The sequence below is a fragment of the Pimephales promelas genome, chromosome 12 (assembly GCF_988280905.1).
Source record: "Pimephales promelas chromosome 12, fPimPro1.hap1.1, whole genome shotgun sequence".
In the NCBI taxonomy this organism is placed as follows: Eukaryota; Metazoa; Chordata; class Actinopteri; order Cypriniformes; family Leuciscidae; genus Pimephales; species Pimephales promelas.
The window spans coordinates 12,826,830-12,846,748 of NC_142780.1; the positions used below are offsets into that span (position 1 = coordinate 12,826,830).

The 19,919-nt window shown below is 36.6% G+C and overlaps 2 protein-coding genes across 4 annotated transcripts in view; one reads left to right on the plus strand and one right to left on the minus strand.

Moving 5' to 3' along the window:
- The window catches only part of ulk4 (unc-51 like kinase 4), a 256,347-nt gene that overhangs the window by 83,800 nt on the left and 152,628 nt on the right, over positions 1 to 19,919 (plus strand). The gene's annotated exons all lie outside the window — the stretch shown is intronic.
- On the minus strand, positions 5,923 to 17,175 carry LOC120495065 (uncharacterized). Of its 2 annotated transcripts, none has more exons than XM_039694461.2 (4): positions 15,246 to 17,175; positions 12,744 to 12,861; positions 7,985 to 8,104; positions 5,923 to 7,057 (listed from the first exon to the last, which is right to left on the minus strand). In XM_039694461.2, exons 3-4 carry the CDS (start codon positions 8,040 to 8,042, stop codon positions 6,174 to 6,176), a joined length of 942 nt encoding a protein of 313 aa, XP_039550395.2. In that variant the 5' UTR covers positions 8,043 to 8,104; positions 12,744 to 12,861; positions 15,246 to 17,175; the 3' UTR covers positions 5,923 to 6,173. The 2 variants fall into 2 exon arrangements, with proteins under 2 accessions (XP_039550395.2, XP_039550393.2); XM_039694459.2 differs by having other exon boundaries at positions 7,985 to 8,170.

Sequence of the window (19,919 nt, forward strand, 5' to 3'; positions counted from 1 at the left end):
TGAGTCAGGCTGCGAATGTACGTGCCCGCTTCAGCGCGCTCATGCTTACTAAATAAACGCCTCACATCCGGCGCTGCGCACTCACTACATTCCCTTTAGCCTTTAGCACATAGTGGATGCATAACGCAAACCCAGTCAAACGTTTGACTGCAGTATCTTATGTGCCTTATAATCCGGTGCGCCCTATATACAGTATGAAAAATGTTCTAAATAGGTCATTCATTGAAGGGGCGTAATATAAATTCGTCTGTATTATAGTTATGGACCACGATTACGCTTTCAGTTTCAGGGGTTTAAATTCTGCTGCTACAGCCAGCTCAGTAACGCTCAAACGTACGGGTGAAAGATATGACCCGAGAAGGGTTTGGGACAGGAGAAGCATGACACAGGTAAACATTGGGGTTGCATTTAAAGCTTCTTGACAAGCTAAATCTACAGAGAGATGCCGTATATATTTTGTGAAACGATGATGTCATGTCATGAGCTGAGCTGGTTGTCATTGACAGCGACAGCAACTCCCGTGAGCCCACGCTCTTTCCCGACGTCATCAAAGTACGTCTTTTGTTATTATTTTAAATGAGTGACCCCTGGTGGCCAAAAATCGCATACTGTACGTTTAAATGTAAATTCAAACATCTTATTATTCATATAGTGATGGTTACTTAGTGTGTTAATAAATGCTTTATTAACATGTATGTTGTAATTCAGGGTTAATTCGGGTAGTTATAAAGCATTTAGTAGTGGTCAGTTAACTATGTTTGTGAGCTCATCTAAAGTGAGGACTAGTCATGCTTTGTAAAGCATTTATAAAGGAGATTTAAAGGCTGTTAAATATTTCTATGTTCCGTATCACTCAGTTGTGTTTGTTACATTTTACTGTTTAGAAGATTGATGTGCCTTTAAATCTCCTTTATAAATGCTTTACAAGGCATGAATAATAGTCTGATCACTGATCACTACTAAATGCTTTATAACTACCTGTATTTACTACATTTACTTACACTTTTTAAGTGATCTTCTGAATCACTGATAACTCTTAAATAACTGGTTTGTAAATAATGCTATACTTCATTTAGAAATGATTAATTGATCAAAGTATGAAAATACAAGTATTAAACACAATAGATATGCTTATAAATCAAGGGGAAAAAACATGTATCGCTGTATTTATAAACTGCTTATTGATGTCAATTAATGTTTTATTGATTATGAATTAACTGTTTAATCATGCTTAACAAATGATTAATAGCGTGCAGTTATTATAAAGTGTTACCATATAAGTGTCACCATAGTAATATTAAACATGCTTCTATTCACCCTTAAAGGAATTATAAACCAAAATATCCAAAGTGTTCTTTTAATACTTGAGGGAAATATCATGGTTCAAAGTCTCAATTTTTCTCAAATCCAGTTTACTACTGAGTCTAGTATCTAGTTTTAGATGTTATTTGTGAGTTTTCGTCTTAATGTTCCTCATCAGTGATTAAAGAGAATGAAGGAAAACACCAACCTATGTGTTCCTCTGTGTCTTCATCATTTATTCTGCAGGGTTGTTCCTTAATCTCCATCTTTACAATAGTATGTCTGTAGTTTCCCCTGGAGTAATTCCTCTTGCTTGCTTCTTCTTCTTCTCCTGTTGGAATATGGGAATATTCCCCAGCATTTCGGAGTGAAGCAGTGAATTGAGGTCGCTGTTGCTCATTTAGCAGATGATCATCACATTTACAATCACTCGAAATTATTCAGGTGCAAATGTTTTGTTCAAATAGTCGTTTAGAAACAATATCATGATTACTGAATTTACACTTTGGGCTCAATATATGCAAAAACGATTATACTTCACATCAAATTTAGTAAGAAAGTAATTTGAGATTTTCAAAAAAAAAAATACATTGAAATCCACATTTTAAAAGTAATTTTGTCCAAAAACAACTAGAGAATTCACAAGCTTCTCGATAGAGAGCTTTACAGGCATCTAGTGGTTACACCATGAAATTGCATGTTTCATTTTATTTTCTCTCAAGAGATGGCGCTAATCTGGCTTCAAAAATTGGATTTAAAAGGTCTGGGCCTGTATTCATAAACAATCTTAATGCAAAGAGTCGCTCCTAGTTTCAAAATTCTAAGAAAATTCGTAGAAATGTGGGCTTTTTTTTACTCTTACTCTAATCATATTAAAGAAAAAAAACTAATTCAGTGAGTATCTTAACCCTTAAAAGAGGTCTTAAAGGGGCACTATGCAGAAATCCCGTTTTTGTCAAACAGCGATCTAATATAAGTTGTTAGTGGTGAGAATTTTCACGTGATTAAAGGGATGGTTCACTTTGAAATTAATTTCTGATATGTTTTAGCTTACCTCAATGGCATCCAAGATGTAGGTGTCTTTGTTTCCACAGCATTTTCAATTTTGACATTTTTCAGTCAAACTGTTGTTGTCTATCAGTCATACACTGGAGCCTAAGGGGGTCCACCAAAAAGCATGCACAGAGAAGTCCAAATTAAACATGATTTAATGACTCGTAAATGTAAGTACACATTGATGGCCTAAGGCACGAAACGAGCGGTTTGTGTGAGAAAACGAACAGTATTTATATTGTTTTTACCTCTTGTAATCATAGCCAAGACAAAATGATCTGACGGCACGGGCGCTTCTGTCTGCGCATGCGCCAAAAGTGATCGCTTGCGCGCCTACGCCACTCTTTGTTTATACAGAGATTTCGGAAGTTTTAACTTTCACTAAACATATTTAGATATACGGGAAACTGCAATGGAAGACGATTTCGGTATATATAAATATGTTTAGTAAAAGGTACCGAAATCTCTGTGTAAATATTGAGTGACGTTACACACAAGCGATCACTTCCGGCGTAGCATTGAACTGATTCAGTTCGGTTCAGTTGGACATTGCACAACTGATTCAGATCACTTGGACGTCACTGTGATTACACGAGGTAAAAACGATATAAATACTGTTCGTTTTCTCACAAAAACCGCTCGTTTCGTGCCTTAGGCCATCAGTGTGTACTTACGTACATTTACGAGTCATTAAATCATGTTTAATTTTGACTTCTCTCTGCATGCTTTTTGGTGGACCCCGCTCCAGTGTATGACTGATAGACAACAACTGTTTGACTGAAAAATGTCAAAATTGGAAATACTGTGGAAACAAAGACACCTACATCTTGGATGCCCTTGACGTAAGCTAAAACATATCAAAAATTAATTTCAAAGTGAACTATCCCTTTAAATACATAGATTGACAATTATCCTCATGAACTTTAATGGTCCAGAGGCAGAACTTTTGCCAAGTGACTCAGAGGTACTGGGTTCTAATCCCCACTAGTTGTATAGTTTATTTTCCTCATCAAAACTGTTTATTAGTGGTTGTATTTCAAGGAGGGACACACTTTTTGTGCACTAGGTTTTGTGATTTCACCGTAACAAATACAGAGAGTCTCTCAGTCCCCGCAAAGACTGTGCGCATTACAACAGAACACTGTATCCGCGCCACTGATCGCAGAGGCAACAAGCACTTTGCTCACTTGATTTCAAAAACACACTTCAGATCGCCTCTTATTTAACAAACAAACGAAATGAATGCTCTACTGGAGTTACCTGGAGATGTTTTATTTGTTTGTATTGGTACATCCGTGCCTTGAGATGTTTCAATGGGGACATATCACACCTGCAAATGACGCCTATGCTATTCTCCAGAGTCTTTCTGGTAGAAATGCAGCGGGGTTGTATCGAGGAGCAAAGCAGAGGCTAAACGTGCTTTTTACGTCCACTGCAATTCACATTGCCTCAACCTTGTTATTGTTGATGCAGTGAAAGCAGTCCCAGTATGCAGAGGTGGAAAGTAATGAATTACATTTACTCGCGTTACGTAATTGAGTAGTTTTTTGTGTGTGTGTGTGTGTGTGTGTGTGTGTGTACTTCTACTTTAAGTAGTTTAAAAATCTGTTCTTTTACTTCTATTTAAGTGCGTATTGTTCGAAGTATTGTACTTCGCTACATTTGAAATCATATCCGTTACTGGGTAAAAAATAATAATAATACACGAGTAATAATACACATAAGACACGAGGAAAAACAAAAATTAACACTCTTGAAACGCAAAAAAGGTGACGCAGACCCAGCCGAAGCTGAAAGCGAAGCGCGCTCGAATTCTTATGAAGCGAATTATGGCCAGTATGAAAATACTTTGTGGGAGAAAAGTGTGGTTGTCCTCGAGGATAGATATCCAATTTGCAAAAAATGTTGATGCAAAGTGGCTGCAAAAGGACCACCCTTCCTGCAGATAAAGGTATGTGCCGATTATAATTTAAGGCCGAATGACTTGCGTGATGCAGACTACGCTATCTCACAACCAATTCGTACAACTTCGTACGAGTGATTCAAAAGTGGCTAATTCGTACTAATTCATACGACCTCACTCGTACCAATTCATACGATTTGTCTAAACCCATGTGACGGTTATGTTTAGGGGTGGGGTCAGGGGTAGGTCATTCGTACAAATTCATACGAATTGGCTCATTTGTAAAATATGTACGATTTAGCAAAATTGTACTAATTCGTACGAGTGAGGTCGTACGAATTGTTACGAATTAGCCACCTTGTAAAATTCGTACGAATTCCCGTGAGATCGGGTTGGATGCAGAGGGAATCCTGGAATCCAGTTACGAAAATGGAATTATTCTCTTAATGCAGCACGCAAAATAATGGATTGATACATGGAAAGAATGTCACGTAAAACTCGCCAAATAATGGATTGATAGTGATACATGGAAAGTAGACCTGTGCAATAAATCCAATCCAATTTAAGCACAAAAATATTGTATGTAAATATATAACTCTATTTGCTGAGCTGCACCGCTTTGTCTACTAAGTTAACTTCTACTCAAGTACGCGTGGCATTCATAGCGTTTTCAGCGTCTCGCAAACAATTTTAGTATATGAATACATGAACATTTCCAGAGCTGCACTGAGAGAACGCCTAATGGGCATTTTCATCATTTTATTTAAGAAAAACCATTGTCAAATACACTTTGAAACACTTTTTTACACTTTTGGTCTTCACTACAACCCGTCAAAATAAAAGTTTGTTTTTACGATGAGAAATTATGACGGAAATATATTACTATTGTAGGCATGCAATAGAACGTAGCCTATTTCTAAAAATAATAATAATAAAACAATAATACATTTCATTATTTAAAGGAGTATATTTTTTGTCCATGGTTTAATTTAGTAAATCTGTTTTTTGCAGCGCTTCCCCCAAAAAAACTAAGTTTAAATTTACTTTTGATTACCACCATTTTTAATAATATATTTGGATTAAGTCATAAAAAAAAGAAACATTAATTTTCTGAATAAAATACATTTCATAGGACAATATTATTCTTAAACATTTTAATAAATAATGTTAAAAATAAGTTGTTAATCTAATTCATTATCAATTATCGAATTCGATTGATTAGACATGTTTTATTAAAATTTTAATAAACAAAACAAACAAGTTTATTATAATTAAAAGCATTTGTTCAACAAAAGAAACACCCTGTTTTCATAATCATTTTAACTAATGATCATAATAATACTAATTAATTTAATAATTGATTAATACTGTAAACCATGATATTTTCTGAGACATTATCATACTGTGAAAATTTCAACCCTACACAGGGATTCCCCCACTCCAACACGCTTTTAAAAAAGTAACTCAGTATCTTTTACTCTAAATTTTAAGTGAGCTATTTTTTACTTCTACTTGAGTAGATTTTTAGACCAGTACTTTTACTTAATTTTATTGAAGTAGTACTTTTACTTCAACTACCACTACCACCTCTGCCAGTATGGGATGAATATAGTAGTAATAACTGCTTGAGCAATGAAACTGACACAAGTATTTTTTTTTACATTGTTGCTTTATTGTTCTGTTCATTTTGTATACAGTAACATTCAGTGTTTACTGCACATGTGCATCACAACAGAGCATCATTACGGGTGTCGGAAGAACAACACATGCAACACTTACAATGCTGTTCACAACAATTTTAACCAGTTCCCCTTGTCAAACAATCAAATTTCAATACTAATTTTTAACAATAAAATGCAGTTTTAAAGGATATGCCATATTTTGCTTATTTACAAGTTATGTAAGTGAACTTTACTCACTTAGACACCTTCGGGCAATGATTTTTCTTATGTTTCAGTAGACTAGATAAATGACTGAAACCCTTCCCACATGAAGAGCACTGGTGCGGCTTCTCTCCAGTATGAACTCTCTCATGAGTTTTCAGTTGTCCTAACTGAGAGAAACTCTTTCCACAGTGTGAACACTGGTGCGGTTTCTCTCCAGTATGAACTCTCTGATGTGATTTTAAGTTGCCGGATGAAATGAAGGTCTTTCCACAGTCAAAGCACATATAAGGTCTCACACCAGCATGAATACGCTCATGCCCTTTTAAAGTTTCAAGTTGTGAAAAAGACTTTCCACATACAGAACAAAAGTGAGGCTTCACAGCAGAATGCACTTTAAGGTGGTTTCTTAAGCTTAATTCAAGAACAAATGTTTTATCACACTGATCACAGCTGAATGATCTCACTCCAGAGTGACAATGCAGATGATTATTGAGAGAGTTTTTGCGAGTGAAACCCTTTCCACACTGAGAGCATGTGAATGGTTTTTCTCCAGTGTGAATTCTCATGTGATTATCTAGGTGTCCTTGGTGCTTGAAACTGTTTCCACACTGAGTGCATGCAAAAGGCCTTTCTCCAGTGTGAATCCTCATGTGCACTTTTAGTTGTCCATTGAGTTTGAAACTCTTTCCGCACTGAGTGCATGTATGAGGCCTTTCTCCAGTGTGAATCTTCATGTGCTTGTTCAGGGTTGATTTACATCCAAAACTCTTTCCACACTCAGAACAGGTTGAAGATCCTTCAGCTTGTTTCTGTGTGAAATTCTCTTTTCTTCTGTTTGAAATTCCATCTTCATTAGTGAAATAATGTGTTTTTTGATACTGATGCTGTTTGTCTCCATTCACTTCCATCAGGTCTAAAAAAAACAAATTAAATTCACATAATTTAATAAATGGATACTTGAGAAACAAAAATCAACATTGTTAAAAAATCTAAATTTTCTACTAGCACTTAAACAGACAAGAGTGGATAATGCTTAGCAAAAAATAATTTTATTTACATTTTTTATATAATCTGGACTTAAATAAAACAAATCCAAAAGAATTATTTTTATTTATTTATTTATTTATTTTTTTTTTACATATTTTGGATTGTATGAGTTGTGTCTCCTGAGATATGTTGCCTGATTAGGGTATAAAAAAGGACCATAAGGACCACTGTATTTTTAAAACAATTATATCCCAAACTTCACCTGATCTTACGAACTCAAGATTCAAACTCAAGAATCTTACGGTACTCTAAATTATTTTAATGGGCTCTTCCCCCCCTTTTTCGTCATGTTTCATAATTTATGATCAAAATATTTTTTTTTAATCTTGAAAAAACACATATTGTCAGAAAGGTCTGAGTCTCAAGGTTCCATATTTTGTGACGGAAGTGATATTTGGACAGAAGTTTATTCATTTGTTTTGGCAGAATGCATACAATTAAATTCAAAGGGATGTAAGTCACCCGGTGGCTATTTTTGGTATTATGCCTAAACAAAATCTCATGGCGAACTTCAATTTTTGTGATATCAACTTCTAACTTGGTTAGATATATGGCTTTGATTTCTATAAAAAAGAAAAAAAATCAAGACAGACCAAGTTGTCATTAGTGATAAAAGATCTGAAGAAAAAAATATTTCTTATGCCCCCAAAAAATACAATAAAAGCTGCATCTCGTGAGACACATTGCCTGTTTTAGGGCTACTAGTATCTAGTTTTAGATGTTATTATTATTTGTGAGTTTTCGTCTTAATGTTCCTCATCAGTGATTAAAGAGAATGAAGGAAAACACCAACCTATTTGTTCCTCTGTATCTTCATCATTTATTCTGCAGGGTTCTTCCATAATCTCCATCTTTACAATAGTATGTCTGTAGTTTCTCCTGGAGTAATTCCTCCTGCTTGCTCCTTCTTCTTCTGTGAGAAGATGTGAATATTCCCCAGCATTTAAACTCTCATGAATGGCTGTGGGTGCTTCACTGCCTGAAGGAGTGAATTGTGGTCGTTGTTGATCATTTAGCAGATGATCATCACACTTACAATACAATCACAATCACAATTATTCAGGTGCAAATGTTTTGCTCAAATAGTCGTTTAGAAACAATTCCATGATTACTGAATTTACACTTTGGGCTCAATATCAAGCCTCGTTTCAACTTTGTCCCTCATGTTCCATGCATTGTATTTTTCATTTCGTCTTTAATTGTGGCTTTCATTTTACCTTTTTTTCTGTAAATATTGTTTAGACATAATTTTTTATTTTATTGCTTAAGGGAGTGTTGGCAAGGTCTCTCGCTCTCTCCCTCTCTGTGAACGTGTGTTACACGTTTTTGTCACTGGTGTACAGTAGGCTATGTTCTGTCTCACATGCGCAGATCTAGATTCCAGGAGCTGAACTGAACTATTTCAACTAATTCATGGGCAGAAGTATGTGGGATTTTTCTAAATAGATTATGTCTTGATAGATTAGATAATTTATTATAAATTCTTTAGTTTATTTGTTTGGTCGGATGCACGTGACTTGATGGTGACCGGTGTCATGGTCATTCTCAAGTGTCGAGTTGCTGTTGTATCAGTCAGATTAGCGTAGCACTCAATAATCGGGACAAGAGAGGTGCCGTACGGGTAAAATAAATTAGGCCCAACAATCAGGACGTTCCGGCTATTTCTGGACAGTTGGCAACCCTAGACACAGCCATCTTTTAACTGTTTAAATATTGGGAACTATATTCTCAGAAGGCGAAGCACTGCTACTTGGGCGGAGCAGTGTTTCCTCTAGGATTTTTCCAAGCTGTGGGGGCAGGCCCATTTCCCCCGGCGGGGGGGGGGAATATTTTCACTTAGGCCACGCCCCCTTGTCTCCCCAAAGTATTATAATCGATCATGCGCATCGCGTGTGCAGAATGATGCACTTGAAGCAACACCAAGTCACAGCACGCAACGCTTCACATTGAAAAGAACATCGAAGGGATTACATCTATAATATGCTTAGTAGGGCTGGACGATTTGGGGAAAATGTCACATTGCCATTACTGAGGTCAATATTGCAATTGTGATATGCGATTCCGATATAATAAAATGCTTTCATGAGTCCAACTTGCTTGGTTCTAAAGTAAAATGCACACACAGCTTAGTGATCATTCTGTGTATTAATGTTTATTTCTCAACTCAAACTAAAAACAACAACTAAATGATTGATAACACCTATAATGATCAATAAACCAACCAAACCATCATTACAGTGAAAGCTATCAACTTTTTAAAAAAAAATTATTAGGCAAAAAAATTTTTTAACAACTTTTAAATTAAGTGAACTTCAAACAATCCCCACATAAACCCATAATAAAAACCATATTTACCTGTGCTCTTCCTGTCTTAACAGGTAGGATACAGAAATTGAATAAAGTTATCAAACAGTCTGCGCTGCATGAATTATAAATTATATATAGAATAATCCTTATTAAAGCTACAAAAGTTCTTTAGTCAAGATCAGTGAGTAATTTTCTATTTTCCCTTTGTTCTTTTAACTTTACTGACAGAACGCTTTTTTCGCTGCTGGCGCTTTAAGAGAACCCGTTGCCGAGACGCGGATCTCACATGCGCCTCATAGCACAACTCTTTTCGTCCATAAGACTTTTCTTACGTTATGAAGATACTCGACAAAACGACATTTTGGCATACTTGTGTGTGCTATTGTTCGTTTAAGCTCGAAAGAGAACTGTATTCTGGCACGCGTCAGTGCATGCGCATTATGGCGCGCGTCTTTCTGCGAGTCTCATTTAGGGCATTCACAGGCAGCTTTTCACTTCTTGTCGTGCAAAATGCGACAAGGCATTTGCACGAATAAGAGCGGGATCGTGTAACACTAGTCAAAGGATGACAAAAATGAAGAGATGCTGCGTTAATAGCCCTAATTTGTTTATTTCATATAAAATCGCGGCATTTTGCGTTATATAATTGCATAGGTTTGAGATTGCGATTTGATTAATCGTGCAGCACTAATGCTTAGTGTATTCTATATGCAACAGTTTTTTGAGCCTTTTCTTTTAACAGTTTTAAAATTCAGTGCGCATGAAGAACAATAGCACTCTCTCGACTCTATGCTGTAATCTCACATACACCCGGGAGAAGGGAATGTGAAAGGGCAATAAACTCCACTCCAGCAAGATAAAGTCATTTTATGAAAACCATCTACTTTATGCTTTATCTACAAATAAAGTATAATAATGGGAATATTGACCTTGAAGAGAGTGTCGTCGTGTCGCAAACGAACGCGACGCGTTGTGTGAATTCTGAATGAAGAATGACTGAGGCGAGATGACTTTCCGTTAACTTTAACTTAGCGACTAAAATTACACATTATACAATGACTTTAGAAGTCTTGGAATATAGGGTGAAAACTTGATTGTGCTTTACAAAGTTTTTTATGCCTTTAGTGGGGCTTAACAAAATAACATAATACTATGCAGAATATCGGACGTCACTGAGAAGCTGCAGCCGTGGCGGGAGGATTTTAAGTGTGGCGGCCCGCCACGGGAGAATGAATGTAGAGGAAACACTGCGGAGTGTTTGCCCCAGCACCTGAGACGCAATGTGGTGAGGAGCAGAGAGATCGATCGGACGATTACTAGATGGTAAAAGCATAGTTTACAATCATGGGTGTTTGTTGTATTGTAGCTGCAACAATAAACAGGGGAGACCAGGTAATACCATGATGTTTTTAATGGAATTCCAACCAAAAATGCATCCTGATGAATAAATATCAGAAAACACGAATTATAGGAATCAATATATTTATATTTATCAAGATATTTGCTTTATATCACAGCTGAACCAAATGTATTCAACAGCATATAATACAGTAATGTTAGATAATTGCATTACAATTGGCTAGAATAAGGGGGCAAATTGTTTTTGCTCAATGAACCCACAGACAGTAGCCTACCCGTACTGGACAAGGTCACTGTTTCTCAAAAAACCAAAATAAATCTGATTTAGCAAGGTGAGGGCTACAGTCCTGAGTTTACCTCTTGCTCCGCTTATTTGTTCCTGCGGCGAAAGAGCGCGTTTGTGAAAACAGTATTAACATTAGGGCCTGCTAACAATCTAGGTGCGCTGGATATGCACGCTCATAATGGAAGCGACACAGTCACGGTGCGACGCGCTCGTTTTTTCCAAGCGCATCCGCGCCGCATCGATAAAAACATGTCAACTTTTAAAGGGATACATGGAGATCGGGAACAACTGCAATAGTAGTGACCACCCTATTCATATAATAGTGCCACTAACATTACATGGCTATTGGCACTGTTACAGTAGGCTAGTTATCTAAAAACACAACAGAACACTTACCACAGGTGATCCACTTTGTCCTGTCCATGCTATCGATGAGATGGATGCAAATTCCATTTTTTCAAAATATAGTCATCCTCAGTGAAATGTACTGAGCAAACACAATGGTCCTTGATGATCTCTTCAGGTGTGTTTGGATCTAACGTTATATCCAGAGCAAGTAACTCCATTGATTCATCAGGTCAGCGTTTTTGGTTGGAATTCTATGAAACATCATGGTATTACCTGGTCTCCCCTGTTTATTGTTGCTGCGACAATACAACAAACACCCATGATTGTAAACCATCCACTATCTATAATCCTCTGAACGAACTCTCTGCTCCTCACCACGGTGCGTCTCAGATGTTGCTGTTATCACTCCGCCCAAGTAGCCGTGCTTCGCCTTCTGAGAATATAGTTCCCAAATCACATGTAAATAGGAAAATGTTTGCATTATTTTGTCACTTTTGGGATTAGTATGCTAGCTGTAGCCATTTACATCCAGTGTTTGTGCTAAGCTAGGCTAGCGGTGGGTGCGTCTAACAGAGTTACGAAACGCACAGAGATGAAAAAGGTATGTATGGACTTACTTAACTCTGTGGGATACAGTGAATAAGCTAAAGTCCCCAAAAGTTCCTTTGCAGATTTGTTGGCATATTTTAAACGGTAATAATAAAATATAAGCTAATAAAGAATTATATTTTGGACTTGAAAAAAAAAAGTTATTAAGAGAAAAAGTTATAAGTATGTATGTGTGTGTGTGTGTGTGTGATTTACAGTGATTTTAGAACAGCTAAGGGGCGTTGTTAGGCACAACACAGAGCAGAGTGCCTAAAACCCCCTTAGCTGTTCCAAATTCACTGTAAAACACGGCTTCAAGTGGCTTATAGCTTTCATAAAACGATTACTCCATAATATATACATTTTACTATTTATTTTATTCATAAAATAAACACCAGGAACAAAAAATAAAACGTTTAGTAAAGGGTCACCACTTCGGTAGAGTTTTAGGAGACCTGTTTGAGTTTGAGTTGAGATGTGTGTGTGTTTTTTTTTTACGAAGGCAAAATTACAAGTTCTGACTCCATTAAAGTTGGGCACATATGGTGTCTAACAGTCTGCACAGCCCAGGCTGTGTGGTTTTCATCCCGTCAATTTTATTAACACTGAGAAAGTGTAAGAATCATTCCTTTGAACTCAAAGCTTAATCAAATGAATCGCATACCTGAAAATGCTCTCACTTCAAATTATTCCCAAGATTCCAAGAGATGAGCTTTGCTTTGAAAGCTTTTGTCAATTATGAGTGTAGCTCTGTTCTGCTTAACCCTGGAAGAAAGACTTGACTGAAGAGAAAATGAGAACAAGAAGGCTGTGGGTAGATTATAGCACAGATGACATTCAAAGCCGTCATTTGCGTTTCTTAGTTTTGATGTTCTTTGGGTTTCTTTTGCTGATGTCACTCACAATGTGTATCAGAGTTTCATAAGTTGTATATTTAGATGATGATGATGACACACATATGCATAGATAAGGCAATAATTACTATATTGCCCAAATGTCCATAATTTTCCAAAAATAAACTTAAAAGGGTGATATAATGTCCCTTTTTACAAGTATCGTATGTCCCCAGATTGGAGTATTTTGAACTAAAACTTCACAAACACAGATTTTTTTTTTTCCTGTTAAAAGTGTCCCTTTTTGAGGGTGAACAAAAACATGTTGTCTTGTGTGTCCCCCTTTAAATGCAAATGAGCTGCTGCTCCTGGTACAGAGGGCGGAGCTTTAAGAGCTTGTGTGTGTGTGTGTGTGTGTGTGTTAGAGGTGTGAACCTACACTGGTCTCACGGTTCGGTTCGATTACGGTTATCAAGTCTTCGATTCAATTCGATTATCTCGATGCAACACGATGCATTGACGATGCACTGCATCCTTATTTTTCAATTTTGCTTCACATGTATACAATTTTGTCAATTCAGGGTGGGCGATATGGAAAAAATATCATATCACGATTTTTTTGGGAAAATCACGATCACGATTTTTTTATCACGATTCTTTTTCAATTTGGTTTTAATATTTTGCAAGTGGCTGTTCATTACAGCCAAACTAATGTTAAAAACAAATCCTTAGGTAACAAAAGAAAGAAGAAAGGCATACATTTAGGCCAGTGGCGAAGATAAAAATCTTTGTCATTATTGTCTTTTTTTATATTAAAAAAATAAGACAAGATAAACATTACACAAATTAATATTCAAATTAAATAAATAGTGCTTTATTTTTTCAGATGCAGTAGGTGTATTTAGCAGTAGCATTGAAGAAAGTAATTAAATTAACAAATATGAAATTAAAACACTACACAGACTTCACTGAATAAATTGATTCTTATTAAAGCTACCATTAAAGTTCTCAGTCAGTGAGTGATTTTCTCCTTGTGTTTTTTTTATTTTTTATTAACACTAAAGGGATAGTTCCCTCAAAAATGAAAATGGTCTTAATTTACTCTCTCAAGATGTTTTAAACACGAATAAGTTTCTTTCTTCTGTTTAAAATAAAAGTTATTTTGAATAATGTGGGTAACCGACAGCCCATTCTCACCCCCAAGGCGTCACTTAACTGACGCCTTGGGAAGCATTTGGACATGCTTCAATATATGACGCTTTAGGCGCCCTTTAGCGTCAGCAAGATGACGCCCTAGGATCGCGTGTACCCTACCCCCACCCCACACCTAAACCTAACCGCGTCCTCTAACAGACGCTTTCCTTTAGCGTCAGTTAGATGACGCCGTAGAATCGCGTCATGTAAGTGACGCTAAAGGGCGCCTAAAACGTCAAATATTGAAGCATGGTCAAAGGTGACGCCTTGGGGTGAGAATGCGTTGTAACCGAACAGTTGCTGGTCCCCCTGTTTTTTATAGGTTCTCTCCTGGAAGTTAATGGGGACCAGCAACTGTTTGGTTACCCACATTAAAAAAAAAAAAGTATTTTGTGTTCAGCACAAGAAAGAAATGAATACAGGTATGGAACAATATTAGAGTGAGTAATTAATGACAGATTTTTTTTTTTTTTTTTTTGTGAACTATCCCTTTAAGAACAAGCGGCAGTACTATTTACTCCTGTCGTTTATAGACCAGCGCGCGACGCTTTTAATATAGACGCATATTACACCGGTGCTGACGTCAGAAAAGCGTCAGTACATTATAACCGGTTATGGGCTATTACTGAACCGATACCGAATCGTCCTCGTCTGCATCGCGATGCACCGTAGAAACAATTAATTTTGACACCCCTAGTGTGTGTGTGTGTTAGCAGCTCTTATTACCTCACAAAGACACACTAAATGTTTAGCCTTTTATGCAAGAAATGACAACATGTAGAATGCAACAAAATGTTTCTGAATGGTTAGTTGATGAATTTATGTTGCTGATTTCGAGTTAAAGGAGTAGTTTACTTTTAAAAAAAAATCTTTTGCTGATAATTTACTCACCCCCATGTCATCCAAGATGTCCATGTCTGGCTTCAGTCGAAAAGAAATATAATAATGCCATATAATGCACTTTACTTACCAAACACTTCAAGGTCCAAAAGACAGTTTCAGTGCAAACTGCAAACTGTTTAAATGGCTTTAAACGATTCCAGACGATGAATAAGGGTCTTATCAAGCGAAACGATCATTTAAAATGAATAAATAAATATAAATAACAAAGTTTAAGTTTTATAAGTTCAGATGCTCACCTTGCTCTGTTCTCTGATGCACGTTCGTGACTCTCCTGTTCGAACTTGTTCATCAAAATGAACGAATCTTAAAAATACAGAGACACAAATTATGCTTCAAATTTAGTAAACTATTGAGAGCTGCCATTATGTTTTTTTTTTAAGCAATCAGACTTACTGGTAGACTTTTTCTCCAGCGGTCAATAAAATTGATGGTAAAATCTTATGAACTTACATTCCAAGAGGGACCAGAATATCAGAGACTTGTAGGTTGCCTCCAGTTAACCTTGCAAACACCCTAGCAACCAACAACCCCATAGCTTATAGTGACAACATTTTTTTTTTTTTTTGCTCATCTTTTTATGCTCATCCTAGTAGTTTTTCAGATGGAGAACAACTAAGATCCAATCATCCTCATATAAAAGCATTGACCCAAATCTTCTCTGCATAGTTTAGAAGAAATCCAATTCAGCCGTAAGCTCCAATGACTTTATATTTCTCTCTTAAGGGAACAATCCATCGGGATGTAGCTTTCCAACACATTGAAACACACATCACATAGAATCAATGGAGGTCACCTACACAACCGTCAAGCTCAATCAGACTAATCTAAGAACAAACATTCTCTGCAGATGAGCTCAATGCCAGGTAGGATTGGGAATGTAGCCCACACACTCCATGGCTGCGTTTACACTGGCACAAAAAATCAGATTTTTTACTCACATCTGACACAGATTGGAATTTGTTGCACACGTGTAAACAAATAAATCTGCACGAGATCAGATTTTAGCCACTTCCAAACGTGGTTTTAAATCCGATACTTATCCGATATCTGGACATCCGACCTCCGTCTAAACATGCATATCTGATTCCACTTTAAATTCCAAGCCACGACAAGCCAAGGGCGACACGTTATTCACGAATATAGCTTTTTAATGTTGTATTATGTGGCAGACGTGCCTGTCTGCACTCGCTCACAGCTTTTTATTGAGGTGGGAACTTTATATTTATCTTTGTAAAGAAAAGAAATTGTGCAAACACAGAAACATTCAGGTCCTTCCAAAGGATCTCAGAGTTTGGAAACAGTGACTTTATTTTATTTTTAACAATATGTATAATTTCACTCTTGCCTTAGTTTGAGTGACACATTTCAGCACATACCAGTTTGTTGCTGTGATGCAATGCTAAGTAATACAAATTTTCCATTGGAACAGGAAGGGTGGTTTAATGCAAACTACATAGAGAGGAAGTGTAACAATTTGGAAGTAACCAGAGTTTTTTTTCACTCCACTCTCAAACAACTTGTCTGTCTGTATATTTGAATGGACCTCTTCTTCTTCTTCTTCTTCTTCTTCTTCTTCTTCTTCTTGTTCTTTTTTTTTTTTTTTTTCCCGGAACCAAGGCTGTAATAGTATTCTGTTGGACCCAACTATAAACTTGCAATTTGTGAACAAGCGGTGTTACTCATTCTGGAAGTGTTTATGCAGAATTCTTAACTGAGTTAATCATTCAGTCAGTCAATCAATCAATATATTTGTCTTTAACCCCCTGGGGATCAAAAACGCATCCCTGCGTTTTGATCGTTTTTTTTTATTTGTTTGTTTTTTTGGGTTTTTTTTTTTCACATAGCTGCAACATAGACTTAAAATACTCTGTCATTAATGGTCATAAAAATAAAATCAATACAGGATTATAAACTATAGAGGGTCTTCTTTTTTTGTACACTCGTATTAACATCAAAACCTTGTGTTTTTGTAAAATAAATAAAATAAACAGGGTGCGATTTGAGCTCACTCTGTCTCTGCAAAAATGTTTCTGAAACGCATTCTCAGTTTATGTAATCTCTATGAATATATTGATGGCACATGTGAAAATACACTCTACTAGCACAAACAGGGCTACTATAATATGTGAGCAACATGTATGGAAATGTTTGTATTTTTGAGAGAATATTGTTAAGTTTCTGAAATAAGGCCACAAAACACCAACGCATTCTCATCCTTTAGCGTCATATAGAACGCTATATGACAAAACGGCGCTATACTACGCACATGGCACCTGTTATCGTTAATATAACACGCACTGTGAGGGCTAAGTTTAGGTGTGGGGTAGGGTCTGCGTGTCATATTCACGCTAAAGGATTTATGACGTCTTGGGTTCACGTGTTAGAAAGGCAATATGCGTGGAGGCGTGAACGGCCCAACCCCCTCGTGAATAATTGCGTGGTTCTCACCTGAGAAGACAAAGACCTGCATAATGAGCCTTCACACGTGAGTGTCACACAAGAATGCAAAAACTATATGAAGAGTTCAGATGCAAAAGCCTCTAAATACCATTTGAAATTTTCTTCTTTAATGATGATTTTTATCAAGCTTGTATATTTAAGTTCAGTGATTTCACTTAAATGGCAATGATCATTACCTATTAATTGTTATTTAAGTGAAATGACTGAACTTAAATATACAAGTTTGATAAAAATCATCATTAAAGAAGAAAATTTCAAATGGCATTTAGAGGCTTTTGCATCTGAACTCTTCATATACAGTATATACAGGATTTGTTTCCAGGTATGACTAGAAATGTGATTTTGACTTTCATATATATATATATATATATATATATATACTGTGTATATATACACACACACACACACACTGTATATACAAATGAAAGTCAGGCAAGAAAATTGTCTTTTTCCATAAATGTGTCCATAAAGTATTATTTTTTTAAAGTAGGCCAATACGTTTTATCATATCATACATTGGAACAAACACTATAACAGTTGATTAGTTTATTTTTGACAAAACATGCTATATATTTAACATATGAACAGAAACTGTCTAACAAAAGCTTATTTGGTCAAAGAGTATTTTGAGTCACCTTTGCACTTATAAGAAAAAAGTGAGCTGGTATAGCAGGCGATACCGTCGACCTCAGAGAGTTGACAGCCTATCTTCCTCGGCAGTCAAACATTTCTGTTTACTATACTATGAGGAGTTTAAAGCTTTTAGTTTGGTTGACACTTTCTATATCGACTATTCTCGAAAGAGTTTTACCAAGTGTATCCCTGAGCACAGAACTTCTGTTAATTTCAGTGCCAGTTACAATTCAAAAGAGTTGAGTCACTTAGTCACTATTTCAAAGGGAAGATTACATCTTAAATTATTGAGTTTTAACAAGATGTCTTAAATGATTTGAATGCTTATTTTAGCTTGTGTTTTTTCTTTGTTTGGTCAGTGCAGGTTTTAATACAGCAGGTTTGTATCCAGGTCCCAGTTCTCCTCTTTGTCGAATGTGCTAGTTAAGTAGGCGATTGCTCTCTCATTGGAGTTTAATCCAGTGTGTTCCCTCTAGTCCTCTGTTCAAACTTACTTTCAGCCTCTGGTATAATTGCTGGGTGCATTTCCTTCCCACACTGCTGGGCTCTGTGCAATTTTCTCACTGTTTGCTTTTTCATCCGTGTCTAATTTGAGAGACGCGCCTCAGCAGAAATGTGTGTGTGTGTGTTTGTGTGTGCCAGATTGCGTGTTTGTGTGTTACGAGGGGCTAGGAGGAACTGACTCGCTTACGGGGAAATGTTGAGGCACAGATTGTATAGAAGTGTGCAGTGCTGGTTGCAAACAAGTTAATTAACAGTGTTTCTTAATTAGCATGGGCTTGAGGGCAGAGACAGGCTGCCACTGCTGCTGCCATAGATCTCACCCTCTCACAATCTCATTTTTCTCACTTACAGCAGAGAAGAGGTTGCTCTTGACAAGCTATTTTTAAAGACATCTGCACTGTTGGCAGAGCTGCACCTTTTTAGTGTAAGAATTGTAATTGAATGATCTTAGAACATCTTAGGCCCTGCAATTAATTTAATGAGTAGTACACCGTGTGTCTGGATAGACTTGATGTCGAGCCAAGATTTAACGCAAAATGCTTCTTTTGAGTAGTAGGTTACCATAAAAAAATAAACATCTTTTTTAATTCTCTCACTGTTTTTTCTTCTCTGGAACACAAACGGAGAAGTATTTTCCTTGTTAGGTCATGTTAGGTCAGTGTTGCCACAGTTACTTTGAAAAAGTAATCTGAGACTGATTACTTTAAAAAGTAACTTGGTTACTTCATGGATTACTTGATTTTAAAAGTAAGTTAGATTACAAGTTACTTTATTAGTTACATTCAGCAGCTGCCGACAACTCCCCCGGCAACTTAAAGGCAAACTCTAGTCAATTTTAACATTTAGCTATTTTTTGTACATTTGGAGTGCTGTCCGTACATCCGTTTTAGCCTCTTTCACACACCTGTATTTACTTCCTGTTTTCGGTCGAAGTCCACAGTAGTTGATCGTCAAGTTCGCGTGCGCGATCATTGGTAACTAAGCAACAGTGGAGACTCAAATATTCACATATTCATATTCATGATATTCACAGAACACCACACAGCACCGTCATCGGCTGACATCTGAGTCTCCACTGTTGCTTAGTTACCAATGATCGCTTGCACAAACTCGAAAATCAACTACTGTGGACTTAAACAGGACGTAAAGTATGTGAGCTGGCTGAATTAACATCATTTTTATTTATCCACAAGTTTCCGAGGGGCGCTCCTGTAAAAAATAAAGTGGGTGAAACTTCCGGTGACGCGGCGGAAGTAGCATTCCAATGGTATTTTGTGTGTTAGTTAGCGAAGAGGCTAGCTGTTTTTCGGAGA